The sequence below is a fragment of the Aspergillus karnatakaensis genome, assembly GCF_047715665.1.
Source record: "Aspergillus karnatakaensis strain CBS 102800 unplaced genomic scaffold BJY04scaffold_27, whole genome shotgun sequence".
Taxonomy (NCBI): domain Eukaryota; kingdom Fungi; phylum Ascomycota; class Eurotiomycetes; order Eurotiales; family Aspergillaceae; genus Aspergillus; species Aspergillus karnatakaensis.
The window spans coordinates 311,951-338,015 of record NW_027395739.1 but is presented as its reverse complement, the minus strand read 5'-3'; the positions used below and the strand labels follow the sequence as shown (position 1 = coordinate 338,015).

The following is a 26,065-nucleotide window of genomic DNA, read 5'->3' as shown; positions in this document are numbered from 1 at the left end:
CCTTGTTCCCTCGTTCTGTCGCTCTTTGTCGCTCTCGCTGTTTCTGCATCTTCTGTGTCTTGAAGTTACTCTCAACTTCGTGCTGCTGTTCTGCTTCTCCATACTTGGTTTTGCCGCCCTCGTTCGCTTGGACCACTTACGCGTCCAGATCCAGTCACAGCAAACCCCACCGCACGAGTGCACCGGCGAGTCGACTCTGGCCGGCCGCAGCCAGCCTCGGAATCGACCTCCATTCGAGATCGATCCATCCATCTCTCGTCTCTTCGCATCAATTTCGAGTGTCTACCGCCTCTTAGCATTCAAATCGTTTCATTCTTAGGCTGCAGGTTCTTCAGCCGCTCCATTCCTTTTCAACGCTGCCCTTGTATTACGACCTCCGGCCTCATTCCGCTCGAGCCCTGCGTGTTTGCGCCTTGAATGCTCGACTAGTCGCCAACCACAATCTGCGATCGCTACATTGGTTTCCCTCCTTCCTTCAGAATACGCCTAGAATTGGGGTTCATCCACCAGGAGGAGCAACTAGCTCCTAGAGTCTATCAAAAATGATTTCAGACAAGTACGCATTACACCAGCTTCTACAGCGCAATTCCCTGCGCGGTGTGACCGCATACTCATCGGATGGCTCGGTTTACAGGTATATCGGCCTCATTTTGGCCATTCTCTCCACAATGGCCATTGGTACGTTCTACATGTCCCTTGAAATCTTGCATCGTACTGACTAGTCGACAGGAACAAGTTTCGTCATCACGAAAATGGTGCGTTTCCGGACAATCTACCTTTCATCCTTCCCTTCCAATAAATTCTTCTACCCGAACGAGCCAACTCATTCATACTACGCAGGGCTTAAATCATGCGTCGGAACGACACGGATTTGAAGGAGAAGGGTTCTCATACCTCAAGAGTCCCACGTGGTGGGCCGGAGTCAGTATTTGTACGGAAACCACTGTTGCTGCGACACACGGGTTGAAAGCTGACAAAGTTGCAGTGGCTATCGGAGAAGCGGCCAATTTTGCTGCGTACGCTTTTGCTCCTGCAATCTTGGTGACTCCCTTAGGTGCGCTAAGCGTTTTGATTGGGTGAGTTCGTGCTCCTAAGACACGGTTCCCGCAACCAGCTAACGCATACAAAGTGCCATACTAGGGTCCTATTTCCTCAAAGAGCGACTCGGTATTCTGGGTAAATTGGGTTGTGCTATGTGCCTCCTCGGCTCGGTAGTCATTGTCCTGCACGCGCCTCCTGACAAGCCAGTCGAGACGATCGACGAGATCTTGCATTATGCGGTCCAGCCTGGTACGTCACAACTGAAAAGAGCCCAAACAAGTGTAACTAATATCCGACCCTTCTCTTTTCAGGTTTCTTGGTCTATTGTTTAGCAGTGGCCATCTTTTCCACAGTGATGATTTACCGAGTCGCTCCTGCATACGGAAAGAGAAATCCTTTAATTTACATTTCCATCTGCTCTACTGTGGGCTCTATCTCCGTCATGTCCGTCAAGGCTTTTGGTATTGCCCTAAAGCTTACTCTGGGCGGCCATAATCAGTTCACCCACGCTTCTACATACGTTTTTCTCATCGTCACAGCCTTCTGCATTCTCACGCAGATGAATTATTTCAACAAGGCATTGAACGAATTTTCTACCTCGATGTAAGTGGCTCGAGCCGTTCTGGGACACTGTAGCTAACATTCTTGGATAGCGTCAATCCCCTGTATTATGTCACATTCACGACTGCCACTCTTTGTGCCTCCTTCATCCTGTTTAAAGGTTTTAACACAACTGATGCCGTCAACACCATTTCACTCCTTTGCGGCTTCCTGATAATCTTTTCGGGCGTATATCTTTTGAATATCTCACGACATGACCCAGATGGAAGTTCACTCGTCCCGAAGTTTGACGATGAGGGGGTCCCCACAGATGGTATTGCTGGCTTTCAAACGCGACGGTCAATGCAGGCTCGTAGAAGTAGCGAGCCCCACCGTCGCAGTTCATCGAGCATCGCCTTTCTGAACGGACAGAGTGACCGAGAAGGCCTTATACGGTCTTATGATATTGAAAGCCAGAACTTTGGATTGTCGGATCTGACAGAAGAGAGTGATGGAGAACCCGGCCCTACTTTCAAAAGAAGTGAGGAGGTAGATCGGACCACTCAGCAACGGAAAATACACGACGATCAATAGTATGATACACGAACTTGTAACTGTCCTGCTGGCTGTGCTAGCTCCTTTAACGACAGACCATTATGCCGCCTCTATTTTTGTCCCTTTTGCCTCGCACTTAGTCTTCTTGGAAAGCCCGCAGTTACCTTCCCACCATACCTCATCTACCCTACTCCGACAGATACCGAAACCGTCTACTTTGGTGTCCTGTACTTTTACCTTGTTCGCCGTACGGCAGAAGGATTTCATGGCTAGGATCTGCAAATGCGGCCCACTGGCAAGACGCGGCGATCCTTTTTTTTTCCCCATATTCGATATGATTATACCACTGATTGGGCAAGAACGCAGGCGTTACTGTTGCGATAAAGATTTGAACTGTATATACCTAAGCATCGACGTTCATTTTGAGATAGACACGAAGCGTTATGAATTTCCCTCTTGAATTTCTGCCTCTGGTTACGTCATCGTTTGTTTGTCGTGTAGGTACCTACCTAGGTATTTAAAAGGAACTCGTGCCGGTACACTACAGCTTCGCAGAGAGTGGAGCAGAATTCAAGTCAATTGATCAGATCAACTTGTGTATGTCGAAAATGAACAGCCTTCAACAAGAAGATACGTCCTCAGCTAGCAGCCAACAGGTTGATGCTATCGACTTCCGCTAGTACCGTGTTAGGACGCTTGTGAGGATCGGCGTGGAGTGGGGAGGATGACACAAGACAACCTCATGTGAGAGGGGCTGCAGACACGCCCCATTACGATCGGTTCCAAGCTCTATCAGCGTCACATAATCTCCTCTGGGCCCAGTAGAAACAATGCATCCAACCTCAGAGTCGGGGACAAGCGCACTTTGCTCTTTTCGCTGCACAAGTTAGGTACTCCGCTGGCATTCCGTCAGGTTCGCCCGCGCGAACAACAGGTTCCCCACCTTCGTGAAATCACAGCGACACAGCAAAAGTTAAGCCTACTGGAACACTGACAGTATGCCTGGCTTACTGCGGAAAATAATTATCGTTGCGGCTGTCGATGGTCTCGTTATCCATTCCTCGGGCAATGGACTGCGCTATAACGCGAACAGCGAATCCCCGTCGATCAGGATTGATTATAAAACGAATCGCATCTCGTCAATCTCGAGCCCCGCATTCGATCTAAACGAAAAGAGAGATTCTGCGGGCTTGGAAACCTATGGCCTCATCGGTAAGTAGAGGCTGTTATTGCGAGATGCTGGCACCGCCCTCTAACCGCCTGTTCGATAAATGCAGGTCTTCTATCTGTTGCGTCATACTCATTTCTTATCACAATCACTCAGCGCCAACAGGTTGCTCAGATCCAAGGCAAACCGGTCTATACCATTGCAAATGTTGCCGTGATTCCCACTTCGTCTCATGAAGATGCCATCCGCGCGATAAACCAGGCGAAGGAGGGCCTCCTCCAAGGGGAAGAGAATGACGACAGCGACTCAGCTTCCGAGGACTCAGACTTCTCTGATGCAGAGACGGATGGAGGGTACACAGAAATAAGCACAGCGCCTGCTTCACCGGTTCGTGAAACACCTCATTCTAGGAACGACAGTATCAGCAGCAATATCACCGAAAACATGATAGGGAAGAGGCTCAAGTTCGGTCGTTTCGCGGCGAATTGGCTATCGCGGAAGGCCATGGGCTTGCCGGGCCTCGGCACCACAGAGCTAAACACGGACACTGGGGGCATACCGATGGTTGAATTCCAGTTTAAAGAGGTCGACCCTGTGGCAGCTCGCTCCGCATCTGTTGCTAATGCTGACGAACCTACCACACCTGTGGATGATGACGCCGAACCAAAAGAAGACCAAGTAGAGGCGCCTGCTACGGCCAAACCAATAGAGTTGCTGCCCAAATTACTGCACTATACAAAGCTGATATTCTCTTCGCGCAATTTCTTTTTTTCCTACGACTACGATCTCACTAGGCCTATAAGTGCCCAACCGGCGTCCTCAGACACGCATTTACCGCTGCACAGGGTAGCGGACGAACTTGTATGTTGACACGAGCTTCATGATTCGAGATCTCGCTCAGCTAATATCCTCAACAGTACTTCTGGAACAGAAACCTCATACTCCCGTTCGTTACTGCAGGGGCACATCAATTCGCTCTACCACTTATACAGGGCTTTGTTGGCCAGAGTAAATTTACTGTCGCATCAAAGCCAGATTCCTCTTCCCAGACTGAGCCTGCTGAGGCACGAATCCTGGGTGATATAGAGGAAGCGCAAGACGTTCATACCGCCGGAGAAAAGCAAAACTTTCTTCTTACACTAGTCTCACGTCGATCCGTCAAGCGGCCGGGTCTGCGATATCTCCGCCGTGGAGTCGACGACGACGGGAATACCGCCAACTCGGTGGAAACAGAGCAGATTCTATCGGTGCCCGACTGGGACGTTTCCCGCAATGTCTACTCTTATCTCCAGCTGCGAGGATCTATTCCTCTCTACTTTTCGCAGTCACCTTACTCCTTCAAGCCGGTACCTGTTCTCCATCATTCAACTGACACGAACCAGACAGCGTTTGAGAGGCACTTTCGTACTATTAGCCGGCGTTACGGCAAGGTCCAGGCGGTCTCTTTGATTGATAAACGTCCTCCAGAAATTAAGATCGGGGAGCAGTACGAAAAGTATGCACAAGAATTAAACAAATCTGGCGGTATTGATGGCGTTCCCCTTGGATTTGAATGGTTCGACTTCCACAACGAATGTCGTGGGATGAAGTTTGAGAACGTGAGTCGACTTGTCAACAGACTGGCAGCCACTCTCGGCGAATTCAAAAGTACCGTTATAAACGATGACACGGTCCTTCAGAAGCAAACGGGCATCGTGCGTACGAATTGCATGGACTGCCTTGACCGGACAGGCGTGGCGCAGTGTGCCTTTGGACAATGGGCCCTCGAACGCGAGCTGAAAGAGGAAGGGATCGATATTGACCTAGGTAGTGACTCTTCTACTAGATGGTTCAACATACTCTGGGCGGATAATGGAGATGCAATTTCCAAACAATACTCTTCGACAGCGGCCTTGAAAGGCGATTATACCAGAACTAGGAAGAGGGATTATCGCGGAGCCTTGAATGACTTTGGGTTGACCCTTTCCCGTTACTATAACAACATAGTCAACGACTACTTCTCGCAGGCATGCCTTGACTATCTTCTGGGGAATGTCTCGACACAAGTCTTCCAAGAGTTTGCTACAGAGCTACAGACAGCAGATCCTGGTATCTCGGTGCAGAAGCTCAGACAGAACGCCATCGACACAAGCTGTCGCATTGTGATCAGTGACCAGTCCGAGGAATTTCTTGGCGGCTGGACCATGCTAACACCGCGACAACCAAACACGCTACGAACTTTGCCATTTGAGGAGTCGGTTCTGCTGCTCACAGATGCTGCTGTGTACAGCTGTCGCTTTGATTGGAACACAGACAAGGTACTATCATTCGAGCGCATTGATCTGCGCTCGATAACACGGATTAGTTACGGGACATATATAACGTCAACCCTCACGGACGCACAATCAGACGAACAGCGCAATGTCGGACTAGTCGTTGAGTTCCGGGAAAGTTATGATAATGCTCTTCGAGTCAATACGCGATCTCTCCAGAGTGAAGTTGATCCAAAAGCGCTAGACAACCAATGGGATGTGACCTCTTGGTTTTGGGGCTCGCAGCGCACGAAGACCCGCGTTATGGCATTCAAGGCCCTTCCACTGTCAAATTCAGTGACCCAAACGCAGCGCCGGAATAGCGTGGCCTTGAATGAAACTGGCTGGGTCCGGAACATCTGTGAGGAAATCGAGCGGGCCATGAGAGCGGGCGAGAAGACACCGACGGATGATGAGACTCATCCCTCTATAGTCGAGCCGTCCGAAATTATATCTCTAGCAGAGGCAAAGAAACGAACGGGCATTTTGGAGCATCTGGTGCATGATATCAAGAAGATGGTATGGGCTTGAAATCTCTCGAAAGGCGATTTGTGGATACCAGGTATAGATACGAGATGTGGCTGGTGAAGAAGGACTCGAGTCCTCATAGATATATATGTAGGACTTGTGTATACGCAATGTTTGTCCGCGCATGATCATTGATATATATAACTAATAAACGAAATGTCTTATCTGATGGTGTCATCTTGGTCAGGCCGTCCAAATGCAGAGCAGATTGCCCCGTTATTAATACAGTACTACGGGCGCTGCTTGAATAGGTACAAAATCAGACGTCGGCAGTCTGGATTATTTCGTAGGAAGTGAGCAGAAGGGGTTTCAGCTAGTATGTACTCGAACGAAGTAAGCAAAGCATTCTCTCGCTAATGAAAAGACTGTCACTCTTGAGGACCCATCTACAGCAAGTGCGTGGGTTGGCTTGTATTTTCTGTATTGTTGTATTGATTTCTCGTTTGAACTTTCTTACCTAGTTATTACCTTTTCCTTGTTGCCAGACTGGCTGCTGGTCTTGCTCGCCTCCTGTCACCTGGAGGTGGGGTTGCGTTTATCTATCCATTTCCTACCCTTTGATGATTATATCTACTATCCTATCAAGGCATTCCTGAAGCAGTGTGTTGAAAATCTCAACCAGATTGTTCTGGGGAAAGGACTGGAGCAAAGTTCCCACCAAGAGCACAGCGGCGGGGTTTCTGGGCCTACACATTCACCACCACCACCGCTCCCACCTCTTGCGAGCTCTCTCCCCACTCTCCCTCCTCCTCCTCCTCCTCCTCCTCCTCCTCCTCCTCTATTTTTGCTCCCTTTCCCGGTCTTGGGATTCAATTGTTTCTGGTCGAATTTGCTTTTTGTCCTTATAATTTTTATACAATGGAGTGGCAGCCTCAGGAGGAGCCACTGGGGCAGCTGGCCTACTGTCTCAGGGATTCGTTGAATTCTCGCAACAGCGCCGCCCAGAAGCAAGCTGAACAGGTGAGTTGCGCCCTCGCATATGTGAACTTCATTTATACTCGCTGTATCAATATCCTCGTGTATTATTTGATGCATCGATCGATTTCATGACCTGTCTTTCCTGCTCGCGATCGCATTCTTACCCCCGGTTGCGCCTCTAGCCCCGGTCTGGAAATTTTTATCTGAGCAATATCACTGACGTGAGAGCACCTCGACCCTTTTAGATGCTGAATCAAGCAACCTCTTCGCCGGACTATGCAAATTATATCACCTACATTTTCTGCACCCCGCAGAAACCTTCGTTTCTAAATATGCAGCCTGCGGAATATGGAATGGTCCGCGTCGCTGCGGCGATGAACCTCAAGACGAAGCTTCGCGTTGCTTATAATACTATTCCCCAAGAATCGCTCGCATATATTCGGTCGGCCACTCTTATCGGTCTCCGTGATGAAATAGGGCAGGTGCGGAACTCCGCCGGTATTGTGATAACAGAATTAATCGCACGGGCGGGGCTATTGGCGTGGCCCGAGGTGCTCAACGAACTGCTGACGCTTGTTGAAAATCCGGCTGGTGATAACAGTACAACAACTCGGGAAGCCGCCATGTCGGCATTGCTCAAGGTCTGTGAGGATAACCGGAAAGTCCTCGAGCGGGAATACAGCGGGCAGTGCCCCCTTGACGTGATCATTCCGAAACTTTTGTCATTCAGCTCCATCAATAGCCCTAAAATCCGTGACGCCGCGCTGAAAGCTATTCTTATTTTCCTTCCGCACAGGCCCAAGGGACTCATTGCTCAGATGGACACATTTATGTCACAACTGTTCCAGCTCTCCAGCGATGCTTCTCTAGATGTCCAGCGTACGGTGTGTCAGGCGTTTGCACAGCTCGTTGATTTTGCTCCTGAGAAACTCATCCCACATATGGAAGGACTAGTCAACTATATAATCCTGCAACAGCAAAGCCAGGTCGACCCAGAACTGAATCTTGACGCAGCCGAGTTTTGGCTGGTCGCCGGTGAACAGGCGGCATTGCAACAACCGTTAGCTCCGCACATGCCGAAGATTGTTCCTGTGCTACTGCAAAGCATGGTTTATGATGAAGAAGAGGCTATCCGGTTAGCTGCAGAGGGTGATGACGCTGATGTGGAGGACCGCGAGGAGGACCTGAAGCCGCAGTTTGCTAGATCGAAAGCTGGCCGGTTAGACCCCGCGAAGACTGGCGGACAGCAAAATGGTAACGCCCCGGCGCCGGCGCCGGAAGATGAGGATGACGAGCTGAGCGAAGGAGAGATTGAGGATTCCGAATTCGGAGACGATCCAGAAGATGAGTGGACTTTGCGCAAGTGCTCCGCTGCTGCACTCGACGTTTTCTCGAATGTTTACCACGAACCGATCTTTGAAGTCATCTTGCCTTACTTGAAAGAGACCCTCAGGCACGAACAGTGGGTGCAACGAGAGGCTGCCGTTCTGACACTAGGTGCAGTCGCGGACGGTTGCATGGATGCAGTTACTCCTCATCTACCCGAGCTTGTTCCATATCTTATCTCACTGCTCAATGACCCACAGCCTGTGGTCCGACAGATCACCTGCTGGTGCTTGGGTCGTTATTCAGAATGGGCGTCGCACATTGCTGAGCCCAATGAGCGTGCCACATTCTTTGAGCCCATGATGGATGGCATCCTGCGTCGAATGTTGGACGGGAACAAGAAGGTCCAAGAGGCAGCCGCCTCTGCTTTCGCCAGCTTGGAAGAGAAATCAGATGCCAACCTGATTCCATATTGTGAGCCAATCTTGCGCCAATTTGTGCTGTGCTTTGGGAAGTACAAGGACCGAAACATGTACATTCTATACGACTGTGTGCAGACCCTAGCGGAGTGCGTCATGGGCGAACTTGCGAAGCCTGAACTGGTTGACATTCTCATGCCTGCGCTCATTGAACGCTACAACAATGTCTCGGATCAATCTCGAGAACTCTTCCCGTTGCTTGAGTGCTTGGGATATGTGGCGGCGGCATATGGAGACGCATTTGCTCCGTTCGCGGCTCCTCTCTTCCAGCGATGCACCAAAATCATCTACGAGAATTTGCAGGAATACGTGGCCGCAGTGAACAACCAGGGCCTGGACGAGCCCGACAAGGACTTCTTAGTCACCAGCCTAGATCTACTCAGTGCCATCATCCAAGCAATCGACCCACGCAAGAGTGGTGAGCTGGTGGCCAACTCACAGCCTCGCTTCTTTGACCTCCTTTGCTTTTGTATGGAGGACCCCAACTACGAGGTTCGGCAGTCATCATATGCATTGCTCGGTGACTGTGCCATCAACATCTTCCCGCAGCTAGAGCAGTTTATCAACAACATCCTACCAATCCTGATCAAACAGCTAGATCTAGACCTGATCCGCGATGACGACCGTCATACAGGTTTCAGCGTGCTGAACAACGCCTGCTGGTCCTGCGGTGAGATTGCTGTGAACGAGAAGGCGGCGCTTTCTCCATACGCGGAGAAACTGTACCACGGACTATTGGCCATCATCAACAACGAGGAGATCATCGATTCCGTCAACGAAAACGCGGCCATGGCCCTTGGCCGTCTTGGTATCTGCTCCTCGGACCAGCTTGCGCCTCACTTGGCCGAGTACGCGGGCTCTTTCCTGAAGTCAATGAGCAGAATCGACTTCACGCGGGAGAAGGCGTCCGCCTTCCTTGGATTTAACCACGTGGTGATGAAGAACCCGGCCGCGATGGAGTCAAGTCTTGGCGACTACTTCCAGGCCATTGCCGCCTTCCCAAGCAAGTCCCTGCACCAGGATGAATACCACGACATTCAAAGTTCATTTCAACAGGTACGTCGACCATAGGCCTCTCGCACGCTTCTGCTAACTCCCAAGCAGGTCCTCCAAGGCTACAAAAATATGATACCCGGTTTCGATTCCTTCCTGTCTCAGCTTCCCCAGCCTGTCGTGCAGAAGCTCCGCTCTGTATATCAGATTTAGATTCATCTACTGCAGCATTTGATTGTGGGTTCTGGCGAAGGGCGTATAAAATGTTTTATCTATTTTCATTTCCAGCCTCTACCTTTTCTTCTTTTCTTACCGCTTTTCATCGTTCATGAGTATATTTTTTTCTCTCTCTCTATTCTGATTTAATGGCATTGCGATCTGGCCGGGGGCATTCATTTCGAGAAGACCACAATTGAGTCCTGGTCTCGGCAATATGGAACCTCTCGCGCAGCAAACTCAGCGAGGATGTACATATGAGACATTGAGTCCAGGCAGGAAGAGGAGGAAATCATGGGATATACGAGAGATTATGACGCTAATGGCCGGCTTTCATTTTCTGTTTTCTATGATGATGATTTGTTTGTATATTCTGGGTGCGTTAGATAGATTAGGTAACTAGGTAGCATCTTAGGTAGATTTCATGGCTGTTTTTCTTCCCTATTTTTTTTATTGTTGTATGTCTGCATGGCACTGCTGATTTGCTTTCTTCTCTGATGATTTTTCATGTTATATAAAGAAGGTGTTGCGAAAATAGCGGCTTCTTTGTTGTTGAAGTACATCTATGTGGCCATAACATAATAGCCTGCCATCTACTGTTAGTAGGCATAAGTCGCATACTCCATGGATATCATACAATCCTCTCCGTCTACGGAGTTTCTTAACACCATCCTTTCTAACCAGATAAACTGCACTTAGCGTCTCAACCTCCTCGCCGTCTCCCCCTCGGCCTTCTTCACCCACTCTTCCACAGCGCCCTGCCCTTCCTTCTCTTTCTGACCAACAACCCCCTTGAGCACCTCCCCAATAAACCCTACAAAGTTCGACCTGCGTAGCGAATTCTCCCAGGCCCATCCAGCCCTCTTCCTCTCCTCCCTCGCCAACGCCTCCTCATCACCAGCCTCCACGGCCGAAATCCTCAAATCCTTCACAACAGCCATAAGATTGAACCGCGTCTCGGTCTCGGGGTACCGCGCAATCCGACGCTGGAGGACCTCAATGACTTTCTCCGGAAACGTAGAGGCGTCGCAGGCGCCGTGCGAGATGGGCGATTGCTGCAAACCGTCCAACTCGTATAAGGTCCCGTTGATCGGGGTGTACGCGATGAAGTGGTATACGTCGCCTTCCTCGTCTTCGTTCTGGGGCCTCGCCGTCTCGTCGACGAAGGGGCTTGCCCTTGCAAATGCGTTATGGGCGGATCGGATCGCTTCGGAGTTTGAGAGCGCTTCGCCGCGGAGATCGGATGGGAAGCCCGTGGTGAAGTCCTTGAATGAGGAGAGTTCAGGGCCTAGTGTGATTGGTGTGTTGTTGTTCTCGGGTGAGGCGGACTCATGGTTCAGAATAACAGAGAGGATGGCCTGTGTACCGCAGGCGTTTTGGATGGTCTGGTTGGCGAAGAAGAAGGAGTCGGAAAGGGTAGAGGGGTCTGCTGGGGTGCCGTCGGGGGAGGAAGATTGGGCGGTGGCTTGAGGACGGAGGTATTTGAAGAGGAAGATTACGCCGTAGACTGTTCTGTTTGGGTCGACCTTTTGTTAGTAAAAGGTCGATATAGTAAGGTTCGGGAGAGAAATACCCCAGTGAGCGTATTGTGTCTGGGTCGAGAGAGATGAGCTCTTCGAATTGGATGCCCTCCACGCCGAGGTTCTCGACTAGAGAGGTGAATACGCCCTGTGGTTGTGAGTTGCTGGGTTTGTAGCTTTATTCTTAGGGGGAAAGACTTACCTCATCGGACTCAATTGTGCTCCAACCACCAGCATCAGCCATTGTGTCTGTTTGTAGTGTAGCTAAGAGCTCATCAAGAGATGATGTGATGACATTGATACAGTTGGTGGATGTTTGCACCCATTGTCAGAGTCAAACACGACAAATCTCGCAAACAGTCTAAACTGCGCAAACACCGGGCTTTCAACCACTCTAACTCAAAACAGCTAGAGCAGGGTCAATCTAAACAGGCTAGTAGTGCTTCTAAATCGGGCATAGCGGGAGATGCCGAATACGAGGCCTCCCCTTCTAGGTTAGCGGCAGTCCCACATGGTGTCCTCCACTCCGTCATCCGTGGCCCTCGTTTCTCCGGAGTTTTCTTCCAAGCCTTGTCTCTTTACTTATGGAGTACTTTTGGTCTTTTAGCCTTGAAAGAGGGGCAGTCCATGAATATTGGATGTAGGTGGCCGGGGGTTAACGTGAGATCTATCCCAGGAAAGGCAGGCAAGGCAAGGCACGCACGGCACGGGGTCGCCGTTTCATGCCACTAGGTCCGACGGATGGGTTGATTGCTTGCTTGCTTGATAATACTGTCGGTGAACAGGTGGACTCTGCGTCATGCTCTGACTCATTGTCCATTACTCTTGCCCAGTCAGAGATCATGCCATGGTTGCTTCAGAGTGATCATCCTGTTTCCTCCCTTTGCATACTACTTGTCTCGACTTGAGTCTCCAGCGGCGCTCGGGAGCGAGCACGGGGAGGAAAGTGCTGATCTTCACCCAAGTAAATTAGTCGTCGTCTAAATTTATCGCTGTTGTCATGATTGCTGCAGGGTGTATTTTCACTGTTCATCCTTGCTCAGGTCTTGGGGCTCGAGAGTCGAGCGTCGAGACTCTTGGGAGAGTAGCCGTCAGCAGCATTGACTGACTTCTTTCCCTCACTCAAACTCCTAATCCCATCAAGCGCCCCGAAGGGAAGCCTCATCAATACACCAACCGTTGAAAAGCAAAAGTCACGATCAAATAAGCTCGGCTCACACGGTCTCAGGCTTGAGTGGTGGAAACGTGGAGTTGATCTACAATCATCTCGTATCCGGTTGTCTATTTTTATCTTAAGGTTCGCTCGCTTTGGTTATGAAGTTACATCTCTACTGCACTGTGATGGGTCGGCTCGTTCAACTCTTGAGGGAGTGATAAGTGGTTGTAGATTGTTTGATATAGTATTCGGACATGCAACTCATTCCACAAGATAGCCAACCAACGCCAAATTTAGGGGTATATCGCCAGTTCGCCTCTTCCAGTCGTCGGGGTTCCCCCGCTGTGCTCTTATGGTTTCTGCCAGATCATTTCCTGGAATAGAACAAGGCCTTGCTGTACGGCCAAGGAGATGAAGAGAAAAAAAAAAAAGAAAGTGAGAAGAAGAAAGAACAACTCAAACACATGCAACCATGGAGAATTATCCATATTCTCTATCGCTGTCAATTGATGCAGCTCCAAACCCAACCTGAATGCGTTTTGTAAAGAAGATAAAATAAGTAGCAAGAGGAAAAAGAATCAAGTGACAATGGTTCCCGGCCAGTTGGCCTCAGGAGTGGCGTAATCGTTGAGGACGGATTGGGGGTCATCGTAGAGCTCAAGAGAACTCAATCCTAACCCTCCGTCAACACGAGAAATAGGTCCACATACGATCTCCTCGAAGTATGATGGTGGATAAGAGGGCGAGGGTTGAAGCGAGCTCTGGTCGCAGCCGGGCTCGTCTCGAGTGTCAGAGAGCAGCCGTGGAGAGGGGTAGAGGCTCGCGGAGCTAGGCGCCGCTACATACGACGCAGGCACTTCATAAGGGGAGCTTGCAATAGCGACGGCTGATGGGGACTGGAGTGGTGGTGTATACGGAGTATAGGGAGCGGAGGCCGAAGATGGTGATGACGACGATGCTAGTCGATAATCTTGAAGGTTCTGAAATGGACTCGTCGGTGGCGGAGAGTAGTAGTCAACAGAATTCCGCGGAGACCACTGCACACGAGCTCGGTATCTACCAGCGAGGTGTCGAGGAAGGTCCATCAGGGATATGGCGAGTTGTACGTCCGAGTTATAAGGAGTGGCGGCATTTCTCGAATAAATGGTACGGTAAATCTCCTCGATAGGTCCCACGGACAAGGGCCCAAGGTAGGCACCTCCTAAATCCGGGAAAAGGCTATCTAATGCCACCGCGACGCCGTAAAACTGGGCCAGGATGGCCAGGGCGCCGGTGTCACCATCGCCCCCTCGTAGCATCGCTGGGGGAAGCCAGAACAGCCACTGTCGTAAAGGCTGCACACGCTCAAATGCTTGCTCGGCAGTTAGAGAAAGGATGCTGCGCTGGAAACTCCGCACAAACTCAAGCAACTCCCCTACCCGTCGGTAGTGCTCATGGTTGTGTGCAACCCGCTTCTGGACGGTTTGCAGATTGATGATGGTGTGATCAAGGCTAGCTAGATCTTCTTCTTGGAACCTAAATCCAGATATGACTGGGGAGTGGGCGCTTGCTAAGTACCGTTGATTCTCAAGGAATGTAGCGAGTTCAGACTCTTGCTTCCAGTTATGGGGCATCAAATCTAGCACAGATGTGACACCCTGTTGGAGAGAGGCCCAGCTCGACCAGTCGCTATCTTGCCACGACAACAGGATGGAGGCAGCGAGAATGCCATCAGTGTTCTCCCTGGAGAAAGAGCCGATAGCTTTCTGCAGACCTTGGATGGCGGTGCCTCGATGGTGGAAGGCCAGTTGCTTGGTCTCCTGATTGCGCGTAATCCAGGCAAGATGCGATGCAGAGAGAGTCAAGATTGAGCTCATCACAAAGTCATTCGTGGTTGCAATAGACAGGAACCTAAGCCGTCAGTCCTTGCAGAGGTCAGTCCATCTTGCGGACTTACAGTGGCATCTTCTGGGCCCAGATCGTGCAGGTGCTGAGCCCACGTCGGTGAAGGTCGATGGAGAGGCCGATAATGTGATGGATGAGACGGAGGTCGGTTCGTGATAGTTTATTCCAGCAGTTACGCGGGAAGTGCATCAATTCCGGGAATGGAGGTAGTCCAGTGAGGTTCCAGTTCTTGATCTCCATCTCGATCTCTGCGGACATGAGAAGGTCAGGGACGTTGCGAACCGAGGTCGACTCATCATGCACGGTGGCAACGTCCATATAATCACAACGACAGTTGTGTTTGGTGCAGTTGCGGCTGTTGAAGTCAGCAATACCCTTATACATCAAAAACTGGAGCATACCACTGAGGAAACGTCTCATCACAGCGGATATGACGCCTCTTGCAAGTCTTGCAACCAAATCGAGACTTGGTGTGGCTCTTGCGAGGGGGACCTCCGCCAGGACCAGCCATTTTGATATACAAATATATATATATATATATATATATATAGTATAAGGAATGAGAGACAAGTAAGAAGGAAGGGACAGGATAGAAGTCAACTACCCAAGAAAGCAGAGGATATATGAAGTTGATGTGATCGAGGAAGTAAGGTTGTTGAAGCAACAGGGTAGGTATATGGAATGGGAGGAAGAGGACAAGAGGCTATTTAACGGATGCCGCAGTGAAGGGGACAGCGAGGATCGCCGCCGCAAAGGACAAGCAAGGGCAATAACGCAGACTCCAAAAATAACCACGAGCCGCAGGTCCCCAGCAGATGAGGGATGGAGGAGAAGGAGGAAGAGGAGGAGGAAGCAAGATGAAGCAAGTGGTTGAAGCCCACACGTGGGAAATACGAGAAAACGGCAGCCCAGCAGTTATTTTTATAGCGAGGATTTGCAACAAGCAGGAACCAGAAGAGATACGATAGGTATGGGATAAGGATGAAGGTGGTGGGAGTCGAATTAAATAAAGTAGGTAGGTCGCGTTTCAAAAGGATATTCACTTTTGGTAAGGGGGGGAAAGAAAGTAAAAGTAAAAGAATGGGGAAGGGAAATAAAAAAAATAAAAATAAAAGAGGAATTATTATAGCGAGCATGAGTTTAATTTCATCATGCTGGGAAAAGCAGAAGGGGAAAAAGCAAACCGACCACCCAAGGACTTTGGAGAAGAGAAATGGAGAGACGCCACAGAAACGCCCAGTCAGAGGCTGATCTCGGTGTCGAAATGATACCTACTGAACTCAGGTGTATAGCAGAACGAGTCCGAGAAATGCGAGGGTAACCTGATCTAGAGAGTATCATCGAGGCCAGCGGAATTCCTCAACACCGCTCCGGACACGACCAAACAGGTAACACCTTTGTTTAGCGCAATTGGAACGTGGTCAAGGCCGTCAAGCAGGTTGAGCATTTTGAGCCTCCTCTTGCTCCCCAGATTATAGGCGAAAATAAAGATAATATAATAATATTTCTTTGATTTATTCCCTCCCCCCCCTCTCGACTAGAATGACCCCAAAGGGGCCACCCTGGGCATGTCACATAACGTTTAACTATCTGTCGAGTCCCAGCCGACTGGTCGTCTGCCGTCAGGATTCGACCCCGATCCCATCTGGCTCTGAGTTTAAACCCCTTTCCCGACTCCCTTGACAGGTGCCTGCAAGAGTGAAACAGTCAGTAGTAGTAAGGTGTCACAAACAGGTGGCAGACTTGCAGCTCTCTTCACCCTCCGTGCCTAAACTCTGGGTTCCTTCTCCGGAGTACATACATCCTCGGGTCTGGGACTCTGGAGTCTGGCGTACCATCTCCTCGATGCCCTTCCGAACTAATCTCGCAGTCTAACTGAGAAAGGCAGGATACCTCGATCCAATGACGAGCTTCATACACCGGATCCATCGATGGGTCTGATCCATCCCCATCCATGAGTGATGCTCCCGTCGGGTCCAGGGTCTGCGGGCGCCAACTACCAGCTTTCAAAGATAGGCTGAACCTAAGCATGGCCACTCCTGAGTTTCAGTGCTTCATCCGACGGAAGAGGAAATTGGCACAAGGTGGTCCAAAGAAAAGTGGCGAGCGCTGAAGTAATTCTTCGAGCGATCGGGAAAAAAAAAAAAGCAACAAAGAGCCCTGAAGTGGGGAGTGCGAAGATGTTCTCCATACCAAGCCCAACGGTGCTGTTCCGTTCTGTGGTTCATCTCAATCTATGATGGAGCACGGCCACGGGCTATCTGTCAGCCACTACAAGGCGCTGTTAGATGCTGTACATGATATTGTTGAACGATTTATCCCTTTCAGACCTCGAGACATCTGATGCTGCCTTGCCATGGTTCGTTTATTGACTCAGTCTACCTACAGTGCGGGCAAGGCGACGCCGGACAGCATGAATTGTTCCAAGCTGGATGGTTGGAACCTCAGGTAGAACGTCTAGGTTACTGCATTGGGCGACCCTAGATTTATCAGAACGAGCTAGACCCTGTCAATCCTCCTTCTTCGCGATTTAAGCCCGCGATAGTCAGAGATAATCCAAGATCTTTCCTCTTCTAGTCAAAATGATCGCTAGTTCTAGCGACCAAGGATTTCTGGTGAGATCGGCTTGGGACTGAGGAAGCTTCTGAATCTGACCTGCCTGGCCGTCTCTGCTCTGTCATCGAAAGGGCGCATGCACCTTTAGGCAATACCATTTTGACGCATAGTTGACACGATTAAGCTCGCTTGTCTGCAAGAACCGAGGATGGAATAAGTAGTGCCTTGCAAGGCAGACCAGGTGCCCGGGGCGTCTGAGCAGTAGCGACTAGTGAGCAGTGAGAGTACAGAGTGCAGACCCTCGGAGAAATCATGAAATCCACTAAGGCGTTGCCGTGAAGCACCTCATGGCGCTGGCGATTGTAGCCTAACAACCTTAAAGGTTAAAGCGCACCGCTCTGAAGATTATCTGAGTATCTCCTACCCACTCACATCCTTCAACGCCGACAAGCTCGGGAGGTGCTGTGCAAATGATACCACCCGAGTACTTGCGCAATATTCCTCCGCGACTCATCCACAATGTCCAGCCACAATTTGTCCGAGATTTGCGGAGGAATTGCACTGTTGGTGTTTCCTGTGATGGGTTTGACAGTTGACTGCTCTGGTTAGACCTGAGACTGGCTTGTCACTTCCACACTCCAGAGCCGAGCTAGACCTAGGTAGTAATTTGTATGCACCCATTGGTGCAGTCCTGCGTGTTGTCTCCTGGACCGACCGTTTGGCATGCCCCCAACTGCAACCGTGTAACTCAATATGTGCCAAACGTTCAACCATGCAGGCTGGGCAAGCCTGAAAAGCCATGACCTAATTAGTGCCGAGCACGTACCTAATAATAATGAGGTTTCCGCTTGGCAGGCCACTGATGAACCTCATTTGGGTTTAGCTGAGGAGACCGGTCCCTCAGATTGGGCCGGCAGAATGCGCTACAGCATTTAGTCTGACACCATTCATTTCTCGTCATAGTGTGGACTGTCATTTTGGTCAATCGCCCAGGGGGGTGAACCTTCAGCCAAGCCAGCAGATAGTGGGAACGTGTCACTGGTCACTTGCCCTGGCCATGCTTTCTGCGGCTGAGAAATGAGCCCGACGAGGCGGGGCTTAAAGAGCCCTACATAGCGGTTGGTCCACCTGGAACTTGAATGCATGCAGGTTGGACAGTCCTGCATGGGACGCGCTCCTCCGCGGGAGGTTTTGCGATCAAATCGACCAGTCGCGCTCAAAGATAGCAGCAAAGTTTTACAAGGTTCAGCCGCAGAGACGGGCAGCACGATGGAAATGCGGTCTGCCGATGATTGAGAGAGCGACTTTCCACCCGTGCAAAGCGGCAGTCACCGACTCACCAGATTGGCGAGGTGAGGATTATGAAACTTCACCAAACGATCAACTCGCCCGATCCATGTCAGCTTCGCTAAACATGATCAGAACGGGAAGGGGACGACAAGGCTCCTTGGCAGGCCACTCGACAGGTCGACTAGGGGGAGGAGAAGAAGAAAACACAGCAATCAGGCTCACAGATTGGTGCAGAGCTCCTGCTAGGTGGGCAGGGCTACCATGAGCTAAAGGGAAACCACCGCGACGAAGCAAAAATATGGTGATGGCCGATGGGACTGGCAGACTCGGCGCGCACTGACGAATCGGGCTTATCGACAGTTTCCACTCTGTCGTTTACTCGTTCCCATCGTCCTTCCAAGACAATCAAAAACAAAAATCGGAGGCGCGGACCGGGTCTATGGCTAGCTCGTGCATGTTCAACAGAAGAGCCCAGACAGTAGTGACGGACAACATATCGTCAAGCTGGAGAAAAAATGAAGCCTTGCTTGGATCGGTTAGTGGAGCTCTCTTCACGTCTTGGCTGGCAGAGAGTTTGAGAGGCAGACATCATCCCTCGACTTGAGTCACCTCGCTGTGGATTTCCCATTCGGTAAAGGGAGCAGCTGCATGGCGGGTTGAGTCGCACAGCAGGATCTCTGCCACGTTTTCTGGGGGTTAAGGGTGAGACAAAACTGCAAAGGGGAGAGGAAGACGAGAGAGAAAAAAAAGTCCGACTCATGAACTGAGGGGAGCCGGAGGGGAAATCCCGCTGTGAGTCTGTGGACACTGGACACTGGACAAAGAAACCATGTGACAGCAGCAGTCGGATCGGGGAACGGATTGATTCAACTTTCCAGGACCGTCGGGCAAAGGTCGGCCGACATTGTGCTGTGGTGATTCTACAGTACGGAGGAGTACGGAGTACTTAGCTACTCGGTCATCGGTTATTGAGAGTCCGCTCGAGGGACAGGAAATGAAGAGAGGACGATACTGTGGACTGCAGACTGTAAGGTGCCAAAGTGAAGAATCCAGATGATCAGAAAGTCCAGAATAACCCCGCGCTAGCCGGATCTGGATCGGCGGGGGAATCCGACAGCTTGGGCCAATGAACAGCCACAAGTCATTCTCCGCATCTGAAGTTCAAGGATTTTCAGTGGAGAGATCGTGCTGGACGGTGGCCGGGTGGACCGCTGGACCGCTGGTGCACTGGTGCAGTCACTGCAGTGGTAGCTCTGCTGGCTAAAACCGGGCCTAAGGCTGTTCATCAAGGAATTAGTTTCCATCTCGCGAGATGGCGCCAGATCCAGTTAGCGCCCTGCTGATCACCACTTGCTAGGCTCTGTCGCTAACTAAGGTTATTTTGCTTCGCTTCGCCTGCTCTCAATAATCTAGAAATGATCAATCTTCGGTGGTCGAGGAGATAGGAGGAGTATAACGGTTATTAGCATGCAGGAATATTTACTCTGCCACATCTCTTGGAAGCTGGGCGCATGGGGACCGAGTATCATGGTCCAAAGTCGTAATATCTCTTCATGAACAGGTGTTTCTATTCTTGGCCTATACTTTGCACCTGCGTCAAGCTTATGTTACAGAGCTTCTCCTCATCCAATGAGCTTCCAGCCCCTTGAATTTGGTTTGAGGATCTCCCAAGTAGTCCTGGGGCCCTGACACTGGACTGTCGGGGCTCTTCTTATCCTGAATCCCTTCACTTCTGGCCAGGATCACCATGTCAGAACCCAAATCATTTACCCTGTTCTAAAAATATCACTTCCGTCAATTCGTGCTATCGCGACATTCTCCTCTCTCAGATGCTTACTCGGGAAGCGGGCCACCTCATTCAATCTGTAGCCGGGGAAAGGAATTGAGATTGCTTGAGAGCGCTCTCATAGGTTGTGCTTACGCTCAATCTGTGACTCACGCAGTTACTGTTTCATGCTCATGCTTCAAGCTTCTCTATCAGTCGGCGAATTGTTTATCTGGCCCACAGTGCACACGGCTGCTAATGCACTCAACAAGTCTTGCTTGACCCTTCATGGCTACCTGGGCCATCAGCAAAGCCGGTGAAAAACTCACTTATTATTTGATCATCATTTGACTTATTGCTGTTTGGTGGAGAGTTCTTCTGACAGGTGCACGGATCAAGATCTTCACACCATGCACAAATCACCTCAACAACCTATCATCCCCACGACAAGCGCATTCTTGTACCACGATTAATCTATTTTTGGTCACTATGAGGTTGAAACTAAGAGTACCTACCGTGAAGCAGAATCTGATGTGTGCACTCTGTACAGAACCATCCAACCTTTGGGGAGGTATATCTTACCCAAGTCAGTTCCGTCCCCAAGCACACCTTGAATCCAAGCTCCCTCTTTTGTGAGAAATTCCATTATCTTACCAAAGGGCTTAAGGTCTGTAATCCCGCATCAAGAACATCCAATTTGAACTCAGTAAAACAAGAAGAGGGCCTCTTGTTCAACCCGTTGATCAACTTGAAACGACGCTCCAACCGGACCAACCCAGGAACTTCGAACCCAAACAACCGGCGTGGTAAAGTTCAGATTGGAGCCAACTCTGGATGAATAAGAAACAATAATAGTCTAGTATGTTCTTTGTCTTGGTCCATAGCCATACGTAGTCATGGAGACAAATAAAAAACACCCGAGTCGTCCGCTTCCCCCATTATTGTCAAAGCTCCCAAAGTGGGTTGATTTTGCGATAAACCCGGTCACTTTAGCTCTTCCATATACGCTACTGCAGCTACCGTGCGTTAGCATGGGGGGTGGAGCACATCTTAGCTCATTAGTGGACTACTTCATCCTCATCTTCATCTCGCACACGACCTACCGGAACACTGGAACAAACCCTACATGTTGATCAAAGCCGCCGCCACCACCTTTAATTTCCGGACGCAACGGACTCGACATCAGGTCCAGCCCATTTGGTCATCTATTTGGTCATCACAACGCTTATTGATGGATTGGCGGGAAGATTCACCGGGTGCCGGTGGATATACGGGGCTTCCGTATACGGGAGCATTTCATCCAGTTGGATCGGTATCAATGCGGGCTCGTCACGATCCACCGCACTTCCTCCCTTCTGCAGTCTCCAACTAGCTACTAAGTATAGAAGGCACGATCTACCACCTGGCACCTGCCACCTGGGCAGTTTGCGTCCTTTCCAAGCAAGTTGACGGGTACCCCCGCCACGCCTCCAGTCCTCCTGCACCTTCCCAAACCGACAAGACCCTGCAGGGACCTCAAATCTTCGGGTAGACTGCCGCGGATATCTTAATCATCATCAGTTCCTTAGGTAGAGACCCCTCAAAAGCCCCCTCAACATCATCTTTCCACTCTCCGCATATCAACCCTACTTCTCGAGTTCTTCTCATCAAATTATACATTCTCGAGGTATGGATGACGTTTTTTGACTCAGGCACGTAGCTTGGCTCTTTCTTCCTCGTCTCATGCAGAGCTCGTGGAGCCGCTTGCTCTCGTGATTGTGATTGCGAGGCATTGGTTTGTTGGCTCGCTGATATGCTCTTGATATAGGTCGGTTCCCTCTACCAGTACACACGCAAGAGTATCAGGGGGAGCAGAAAACGAAAGCATACAGTGCTTCAGTCAGCGCACCTCTGGATCTACAGAACAATAAGTGATCTGCGTAGCCGAGTAGTGAGCAGACGACTTCTCCTTACGTGATAGATACTGATTTGTATTTCTTCGGCGTCCTCGATGTTGTTTTCTCAATCTTCCATAAAGAAATCGAGTAGAATCTAGTTGACGGTTTAAACATGAAAATAATATATTTAGAAGTTTTTATTTGATTCCAGAGAGACGAAAGGCTAGTATTGGTAATCCTGAGAGCTTTCCGATGCCCACAGTACATATATCGTAGAGACCTCGAGTGTGTTCCATAAATACTGATATGCAGCTCAGCTGCTTACCATGATTACAGGTGCTGATCACAAGAGTTCATCTTATCCCGGAAATTCGCTCGATACCCCATATTTCCATTCTCACGAGTTAATACATGGAATCATCGCTCATCACTCATGGCATGCCTGGTATCGCAACACAACACAACATAATGATAAACAAGGAAGAAGAGAAAAAGAGAATCAAGTCGAAAGAATAAACAGAGAAGAAGCACCCCGGAGCTGGGAATCGGCGAACGAAAAAAGCAAGGAATAGAAACTACACACAGAATGAACCGGGACCATCTCGTCTAACGATTGATTAATAGTCAATCATCCTCTGCTCAATAACCTGCACCAACTCGGAGGGCAACTTGTCCTTCTTCACGAATCCCAACGAAACGAGATCAGACCAGAAGAATATCGCTCTATCCTGCGCGTACGCGAGGTAATCAAATTCGTCGGATTCGTCGACATCGCTATCCACCGGTGGGGTAGGGGACGTAGGCGTCGGCGTTTCGTCTTCATTTTCCAATCCAGGGACCTTAGCCTGGACAATTCCCCAAGCAACCCACTGCGCGGAGTTGAGAACGCGCCAGAGACGCGTCTGTCGCATGAGGAATTGTGCCTCTGCCTCCAGATTGTCCTGCGCTCGGTCAAAGTCCGAGTGCCGTTGTGGGGTTAACTCGGGGCTTGCGTTAAGGTCGAGTGGTGTCATGTTGGGTGTGCTGATGAGAGGGCGCATGAGGGGTGTGATTGCTGGGGAGACGAAGCCTGGTCGGTGGGTGAGGTACGAGGTGATAAAGTGGTGCTGTTGGTCCGGTCTTGGATAAAGGCGCGTGTTACAGGCCCAGGGTACATCGGTATGGTAATTGTAGCACCACTCGGTCTGAAGGTCTAGGGTTAGTAAGGTGCAGTACCAGCTTATCGTATATGGTGCACTCACAAAATGGTTGGCGAACTCTAGGCCGGGGACATTGGCATTGGCATACTCAAAGTCAATCACGACTAATTGTTTATGCTGGTTCTCCGGAAGCAGAAGAGGAGACTGCTGGCTGGGCTCCATGCGCAGCAGGTTACCGTATTGCGTCTACAGTGGGTTAGCAAAGGGTGATGATTCTACAGCTCACTCCAAGACCTACGTCGTTATGGGCAAACACAAGCTGTCGTTTGATCTCATGTACGCCGCCGCTGTTCACAGCAAGCCACTTTCGGTAGTCCTCGACGGCCTTGCGAAACGTAGGCCACGGGACACCGCAGACATATCCGCGCCGGCGCCACGGCTCGGACGCTGCTTTACTCGCATTATGCTCCGAAGTGACCTCCTGGTCAATCCAGCTAATCACCTGCTCGCAGCGATCTACCCACTTGTCCCAGTTGTGATTGACCATCGGGCCACCTTCCCTTTCCTCATCCAGCAGGTCAATGCCTTCGTGCAACTCGCGCATACGCTTCGCAATCTGCTTCATGATCGAAGGTACTCTGAGCTCTTTGGCCGTGAGTGGACGCGCATCAAGGTACTCCTCAAACCGACCGTTGTTGAATGTTCCTAAGACTTTAGGTCCGATGTTTTTGCGCCCTAGTCGTCGAAGAATCTGAAGTTCTTTTTCCCGATCGATCAGGTGGTCTACCTGTGGACCATAGATTCGCAATAGAAGTTTACTATACGCCATTAACACAAATCCGAACACTTCGGTAGAGTTTCAACTCACGGAGGAGGCCTTCTTGGCACTAGCGTGTAGGACCCATCCTCGGCTTTAGGGGTTGGGATATTTTGGGGGGGCGAGACCTTATAGACGGCATTGGTCATAGCACCGCTAAGTCTAACAACATCGATCTCGGACGCCAACTCCATCGGGAGCTTTCTCCATCCCTTCAATTGTAGCGTGTGCGTCAAGCGGAGCATTTCGCTTTTGAACATAACCCAGGCATCTCGATCCTTGGCTTTTCGAATGCTTGCCGTATCGCCGTCCTCACTTTCTGCACTCCCACCGCTATAAGACAATGTCTTTGAGTTGTCTAGAATAGCATCCACGCTAGGAGTCATCGGGTCAAGCTCGTACTCTGACTCGGATACAGAGCCTCTCCGCAGTCCCTTGTGGTGGGGACGCCGGCGTGTTGATCGACGCGAGGAGCAGGTAGAGTTAGCACGGCTATCGTAGCGAGAGGCATACTGGAGGAGGATTTTTTCCAGCCCATCCAGAGCGAGGCCAGAGTCGGAACTCTGCGAAGTAAAATTCGTCACCGGGGCACTTTCCCCATTGCCGTTTCCCTCGTTATCGCCAGCATGCTCCGCTCCATTTATCGAGCCGATGGACTTCCTCCAGGGCCGGTGCTTTGACTTTTCACGTGAAAGCCACTCGTACACCTGGCTGAAGAGATGGTGCCGCGAGTCCTCCTCATTTTGTTTCACCCATCGATCGATGTCTTCTCGCGTTACCGTCTCGTTTGGAATGGACGTCTGGCTGCTAAGGGACCCCAGGGATGGGGGATGATATAGGTTATGACGTACAGCAGCCTTGCTGGTCGAAACGCGACGCTGCCTGGAAGCGTTTCCTTCGGGGGTTGTTGCTGGGGGAGTTTGACGAGGCTTGTGAAGAGGCGAGGGCAGGGTAATTTCGAGACCTGGATGACGGCCGTTCAAAGGCTTGTTAGAATCCATAGACACATCCAGATAATTGCCATCGGAAGGATGGGGTGGAGGGTGGTTGCGCAGGGGTTTTTGACAGATCTGGAGGTGGGTGATGAGATCATAAGGAGACTAAGGAGAAGAGCCGCGGAGGTGAACTACAACTACTATTGGCTGCCACAGCCAAGAAAACAGAAAGGGGAAGAAAATTCAGGGACGACAGCAATAACTAGACAAGACACCTACCTTCGTCAAGGTCAGGGCCCGAGTCTGTGACCTGGTCAGTGAAAGAAGGCATTTCCACACTTTCAGCAACCGACAATGGGGACAGTCCAGTCCAGAGTAAAGCTCATCCAAGGATGGAAAGTGGTCACGTTCCGCCTATCACGAGAAAGCAAAAACAACAACAAATTCTGGTTTGAATAATCAATGGATGGAAAAGAAGAGAATATATAAAGGATTCGGGAGAGAAAGGAAAAGAAAAAAGACTGGGGGTACCCAGTGGGGGTAAAAATAGCGGGCCAGGTCCAGAACCAGGCACGAGGTGGGATTAATATTGTTGTAAAGTGAAGCAACTGTTGCCCAGTTGTGGATATCACGACGGCTTGGAGTAAATAAAGATTAATGCAAAGTTAAACAGCCTGGTTGCCAAAGATGCGAGTGTACTCTGAATGAGTGAGAAGAGATTCACACCGTGCATGATCTTGGAAAAAGGGTTGTCAAGAGAGGCTGAGGTAGTATAGCAGGAAGTCGCTGCCGAGGCTGGAGAGAGATAAAGAAGTATGGCTCAGGGCGCGTATGGTTGCAATAGACTGCAAAAATAAACAGTGCTGAGTGTTGGGGTCCAAAAAGCGATTCTGACTCTTCGTATGAGGGAATTTAGATAACTGCACCCACATAATGTGGTGTAGGTGGGATGTAGTGCATGCACAGTCAAATTGCATCCAACAGCAAAGGAATGATACTCACGCGATATATGGCCCCTTCGGAGTAGGTTCATCAGGTGCAACCTCGGCCATGATAAGACGTCCTCCTTTT

At 50.3% G+C, this 26,065-nt stretch overlaps 7 protein-coding genes across 7 annotated transcripts; 3 read left to right on the top strand and 4 right to left on the bottom strand.

The window, feature by feature from the left end:
- Positions 1-542: 542 nt before the first annotated feature.
- On the top strand, positions 543-2,865 carry BJY04DRAFT_228092 (DUF803 domain membrane protein; the record flags this gene model as incomplete). Its single annotated transcript, XM_073718761.1, has 7 exons — positions 543-556; positions 635-691; positions 819-925; positions 980-1,076; positions 1,130-1,290; positions 1,353-1,644; positions 1,695-2,865. The coding sequence occupies 7 exons, from the start codon at positions 543-545 to the stop codon at positions 2,173-2,175; spliced, it is 1,209 nt and encodes a 402-aa protein (XP_073570774.1). The 3' UTR covers positions 2,176-2,865.
- On the top strand, positions 2,656-6,388 carry BJY04DRAFT_69080 (SacI domain protein). The gene is made up of 3 exons (XM_073720875.1): positions 2,656-3,348; positions 3,414-4,165; positions 4,222-6,388. Exons 1-3 carry the CDS (start codon positions 3,135-3,137, stop codon positions 6,124-6,126), a joined length of 2,871 nt encoding a protein of 956 aa, XP_073570773.1. The 5' UTR covers positions 2,656-3,134; the 3' UTR covers positions 6,127-6,388.
- Positions 6,389-6,981: 593 nt separating this feature from the next.
- On the top strand, positions 6,982-10,052 carry BJY04DRAFT_207869 (putative importin beta-2 subunit; the record flags this gene model as incomplete). The annotated part of the gene is made up of 3 exons (XM_073713910.1): positions 6,982-7,083; positions 7,287-9,902; positions 9,951-10,052. 3 exons carry the CDS (start codon positions 6,982-6,984, stop codon positions 10,050-10,052), a joined length of 2,820 nt encoding a protein of 939 aa, XP_073570772.1.
- Positions 10,053-10,333: 281 nt separating this feature from the next.
- BJY04DRAFT_69028 (putative 26S proteasome-associated ubiquitin C-terminal hydrolase) lies at positions 10,334-12,030 on the bottom strand. The gene is made up of 3 exons (XM_073720874.1): positions 11,778-12,030; positions 11,629-11,723; positions 10,334-11,567 (listed from the first exon to the last, which is right to left on the bottom strand). Exons 1-3 carry the CDS (start codon positions 11,817-11,819, stop codon positions 10,751-10,753), a joined length of 954 nt encoding a protein of 317 aa, XP_073570771.1. The 5' UTR covers positions 11,820-12,030; the 3' UTR covers positions 10,334-10,750.
- Positions 12,031-12,864: 834 nt separating this feature from the next.
- BJY04DRAFT_69026 (putative C6 transcription factor RosA-like) lies at positions 12,865-15,224 on the bottom strand. Its single transcript, XM_073720873.1, has 3 exons — positions 15,017-15,224; positions 14,668-14,970; positions 12,865-14,621 (listed from the first exon to the last, which is right to left on the bottom strand). Exons 1-3 carry the CDS (start codon positions 15,124-15,126, stop codon positions 13,310-13,312), a joined length of 1,725 nt encoding a protein of 574 aa, XP_073570770.1. The 5' UTR covers positions 15,127-15,224; the 3' UTR covers positions 12,865-13,309.
- Positions 15,225-18,796: 3,572 nt separating this feature from the next.
- Positions 18,797-19,382, bottom strand: BJY04DRAFT_69012 (uncharacterized protein). The gene is made up of 2 exons (XM_073720872.1): positions 19,049-19,382; positions 18,797-18,987 (listed from the first exon to the last, which is right to left on the bottom strand). The coding sequence occupies exons 1-2, from the start codon at positions 19,219-19,221 to the stop codon at positions 18,867-18,869; spliced, it is 294 nt and encodes a 97-aa protein (XP_073570769.1). The 5' UTR covers positions 19,222-19,382; the 3' UTR covers positions 18,797-18,866.
- Positions 19,383-22,720: 3,338 nt separating this feature from the next.
- Positions 22,721-25,060, bottom strand: BJY04DRAFT_218796 (putative choline kinase; the record flags this gene model as incomplete). Its single annotated transcript, XM_073716389.1, has 4 exons — positions 22,721-23,287; positions 23,345-23,488; positions 23,541-24,060; positions 24,111-25,060. The coding sequence occupies 4 exons, from the start codon at positions 25,058-25,060 to the stop codon at positions 22,721-22,723; spliced, it is 2,181 nt and encodes a 726-aa protein (XP_073570768.1).
- Between the last annotated feature and the right edge of the window lie 1,005 nt (positions 25,061-26,065).

What these genes read in the sequence shown, in the direction of transcription:
- BJY04DRAFT_69080 (XM_073720875.1), top strand. Translation starts at nt 3,135, where the DNA reads ATGCCTGGCTTACTGCGGAAAATAATTATCGTTGCGGCTGTCGATGGT. An exon ending in GGAAACCTATGGCCTCATCG is followed by an intron (nt 3,349 to 3,413) that starts GTAAGTAGAGGC and finishes CGATAAATGCAG; the next exon opens with GTCTTCTATCTGTTGCGTCA. An exon ending in ACAGGGTAGCGGACGAACTT is followed by an intron (nt 4,166 to 4,221) that starts GTATGTTGACAC and finishes TATCCTCAACAG; the next exon opens with TACTTCTGGAACAGAAACCT.
- BJY04DRAFT_69028 (XM_073720874.1), bottom strand. Translation starts at nt 11,819, where the DNA reads ATGGCTGATGCTGGTGGTTGGAGCACAATTGAGTCCGATGAG. An exon ending in GCACAATTGAGTCCGATGAG is followed by an intron (nt 11,724 to 11,777) that starts GTAAGTCTTTCC and finishes TCACAACCACAG; the next exon opens with GGCGTATTCACCTCTCTAGT. An exon ending in GACACAATACGCTCACTGGG is followed by an intron (nt 11,568 to 11,628) that starts GTATTTCTCTCC and finishes CGACCCAAACAG; the next exon opens with AACAGTCTACGGCGTAATCT.
- BJY04DRAFT_69026 (XM_073720873.1), bottom strand. Translation starts at nt 15,126, where the DNA reads ATGGCTGGTCCTGGCGGAGGTCCCCCTCGCAAGAGCCACACCAAGTCT. An exon ending in GATGAGACGTTTCCTCAGTG is followed by an intron (nt 14,971 to 15,016) that starts GTATGCTCCAGT and finishes TGACTTCAACAG; the next exon opens with CCGCAACTGCACCAAACACA. An exon ending in TGGGCCCAGAAGATGCCACT is followed by an intron (nt 14,622 to 14,667) that starts GTAAGTCCGCAA and finishes CTGACGGCTTAG; the next exon opens with GTTCCTGTCTATTGCAACCA.
- BJY04DRAFT_69012 (XM_073720872.1), bottom strand. Translation starts at nt 19,221, where the DNA reads ATGAGTCGGACTTTTTTTTCTCTCTCGTCTTCCTCTCCCCTTTGCAGT. An exon ending in GACTCAAGTCGAGGGATGAT is followed by an intron (nt 18,988 to 19,048) that starts GTCTGCCTCTCA and finishes AACCGATCCAAG; the next exon opens with CAAGGCTTCATTTTTTCTCC.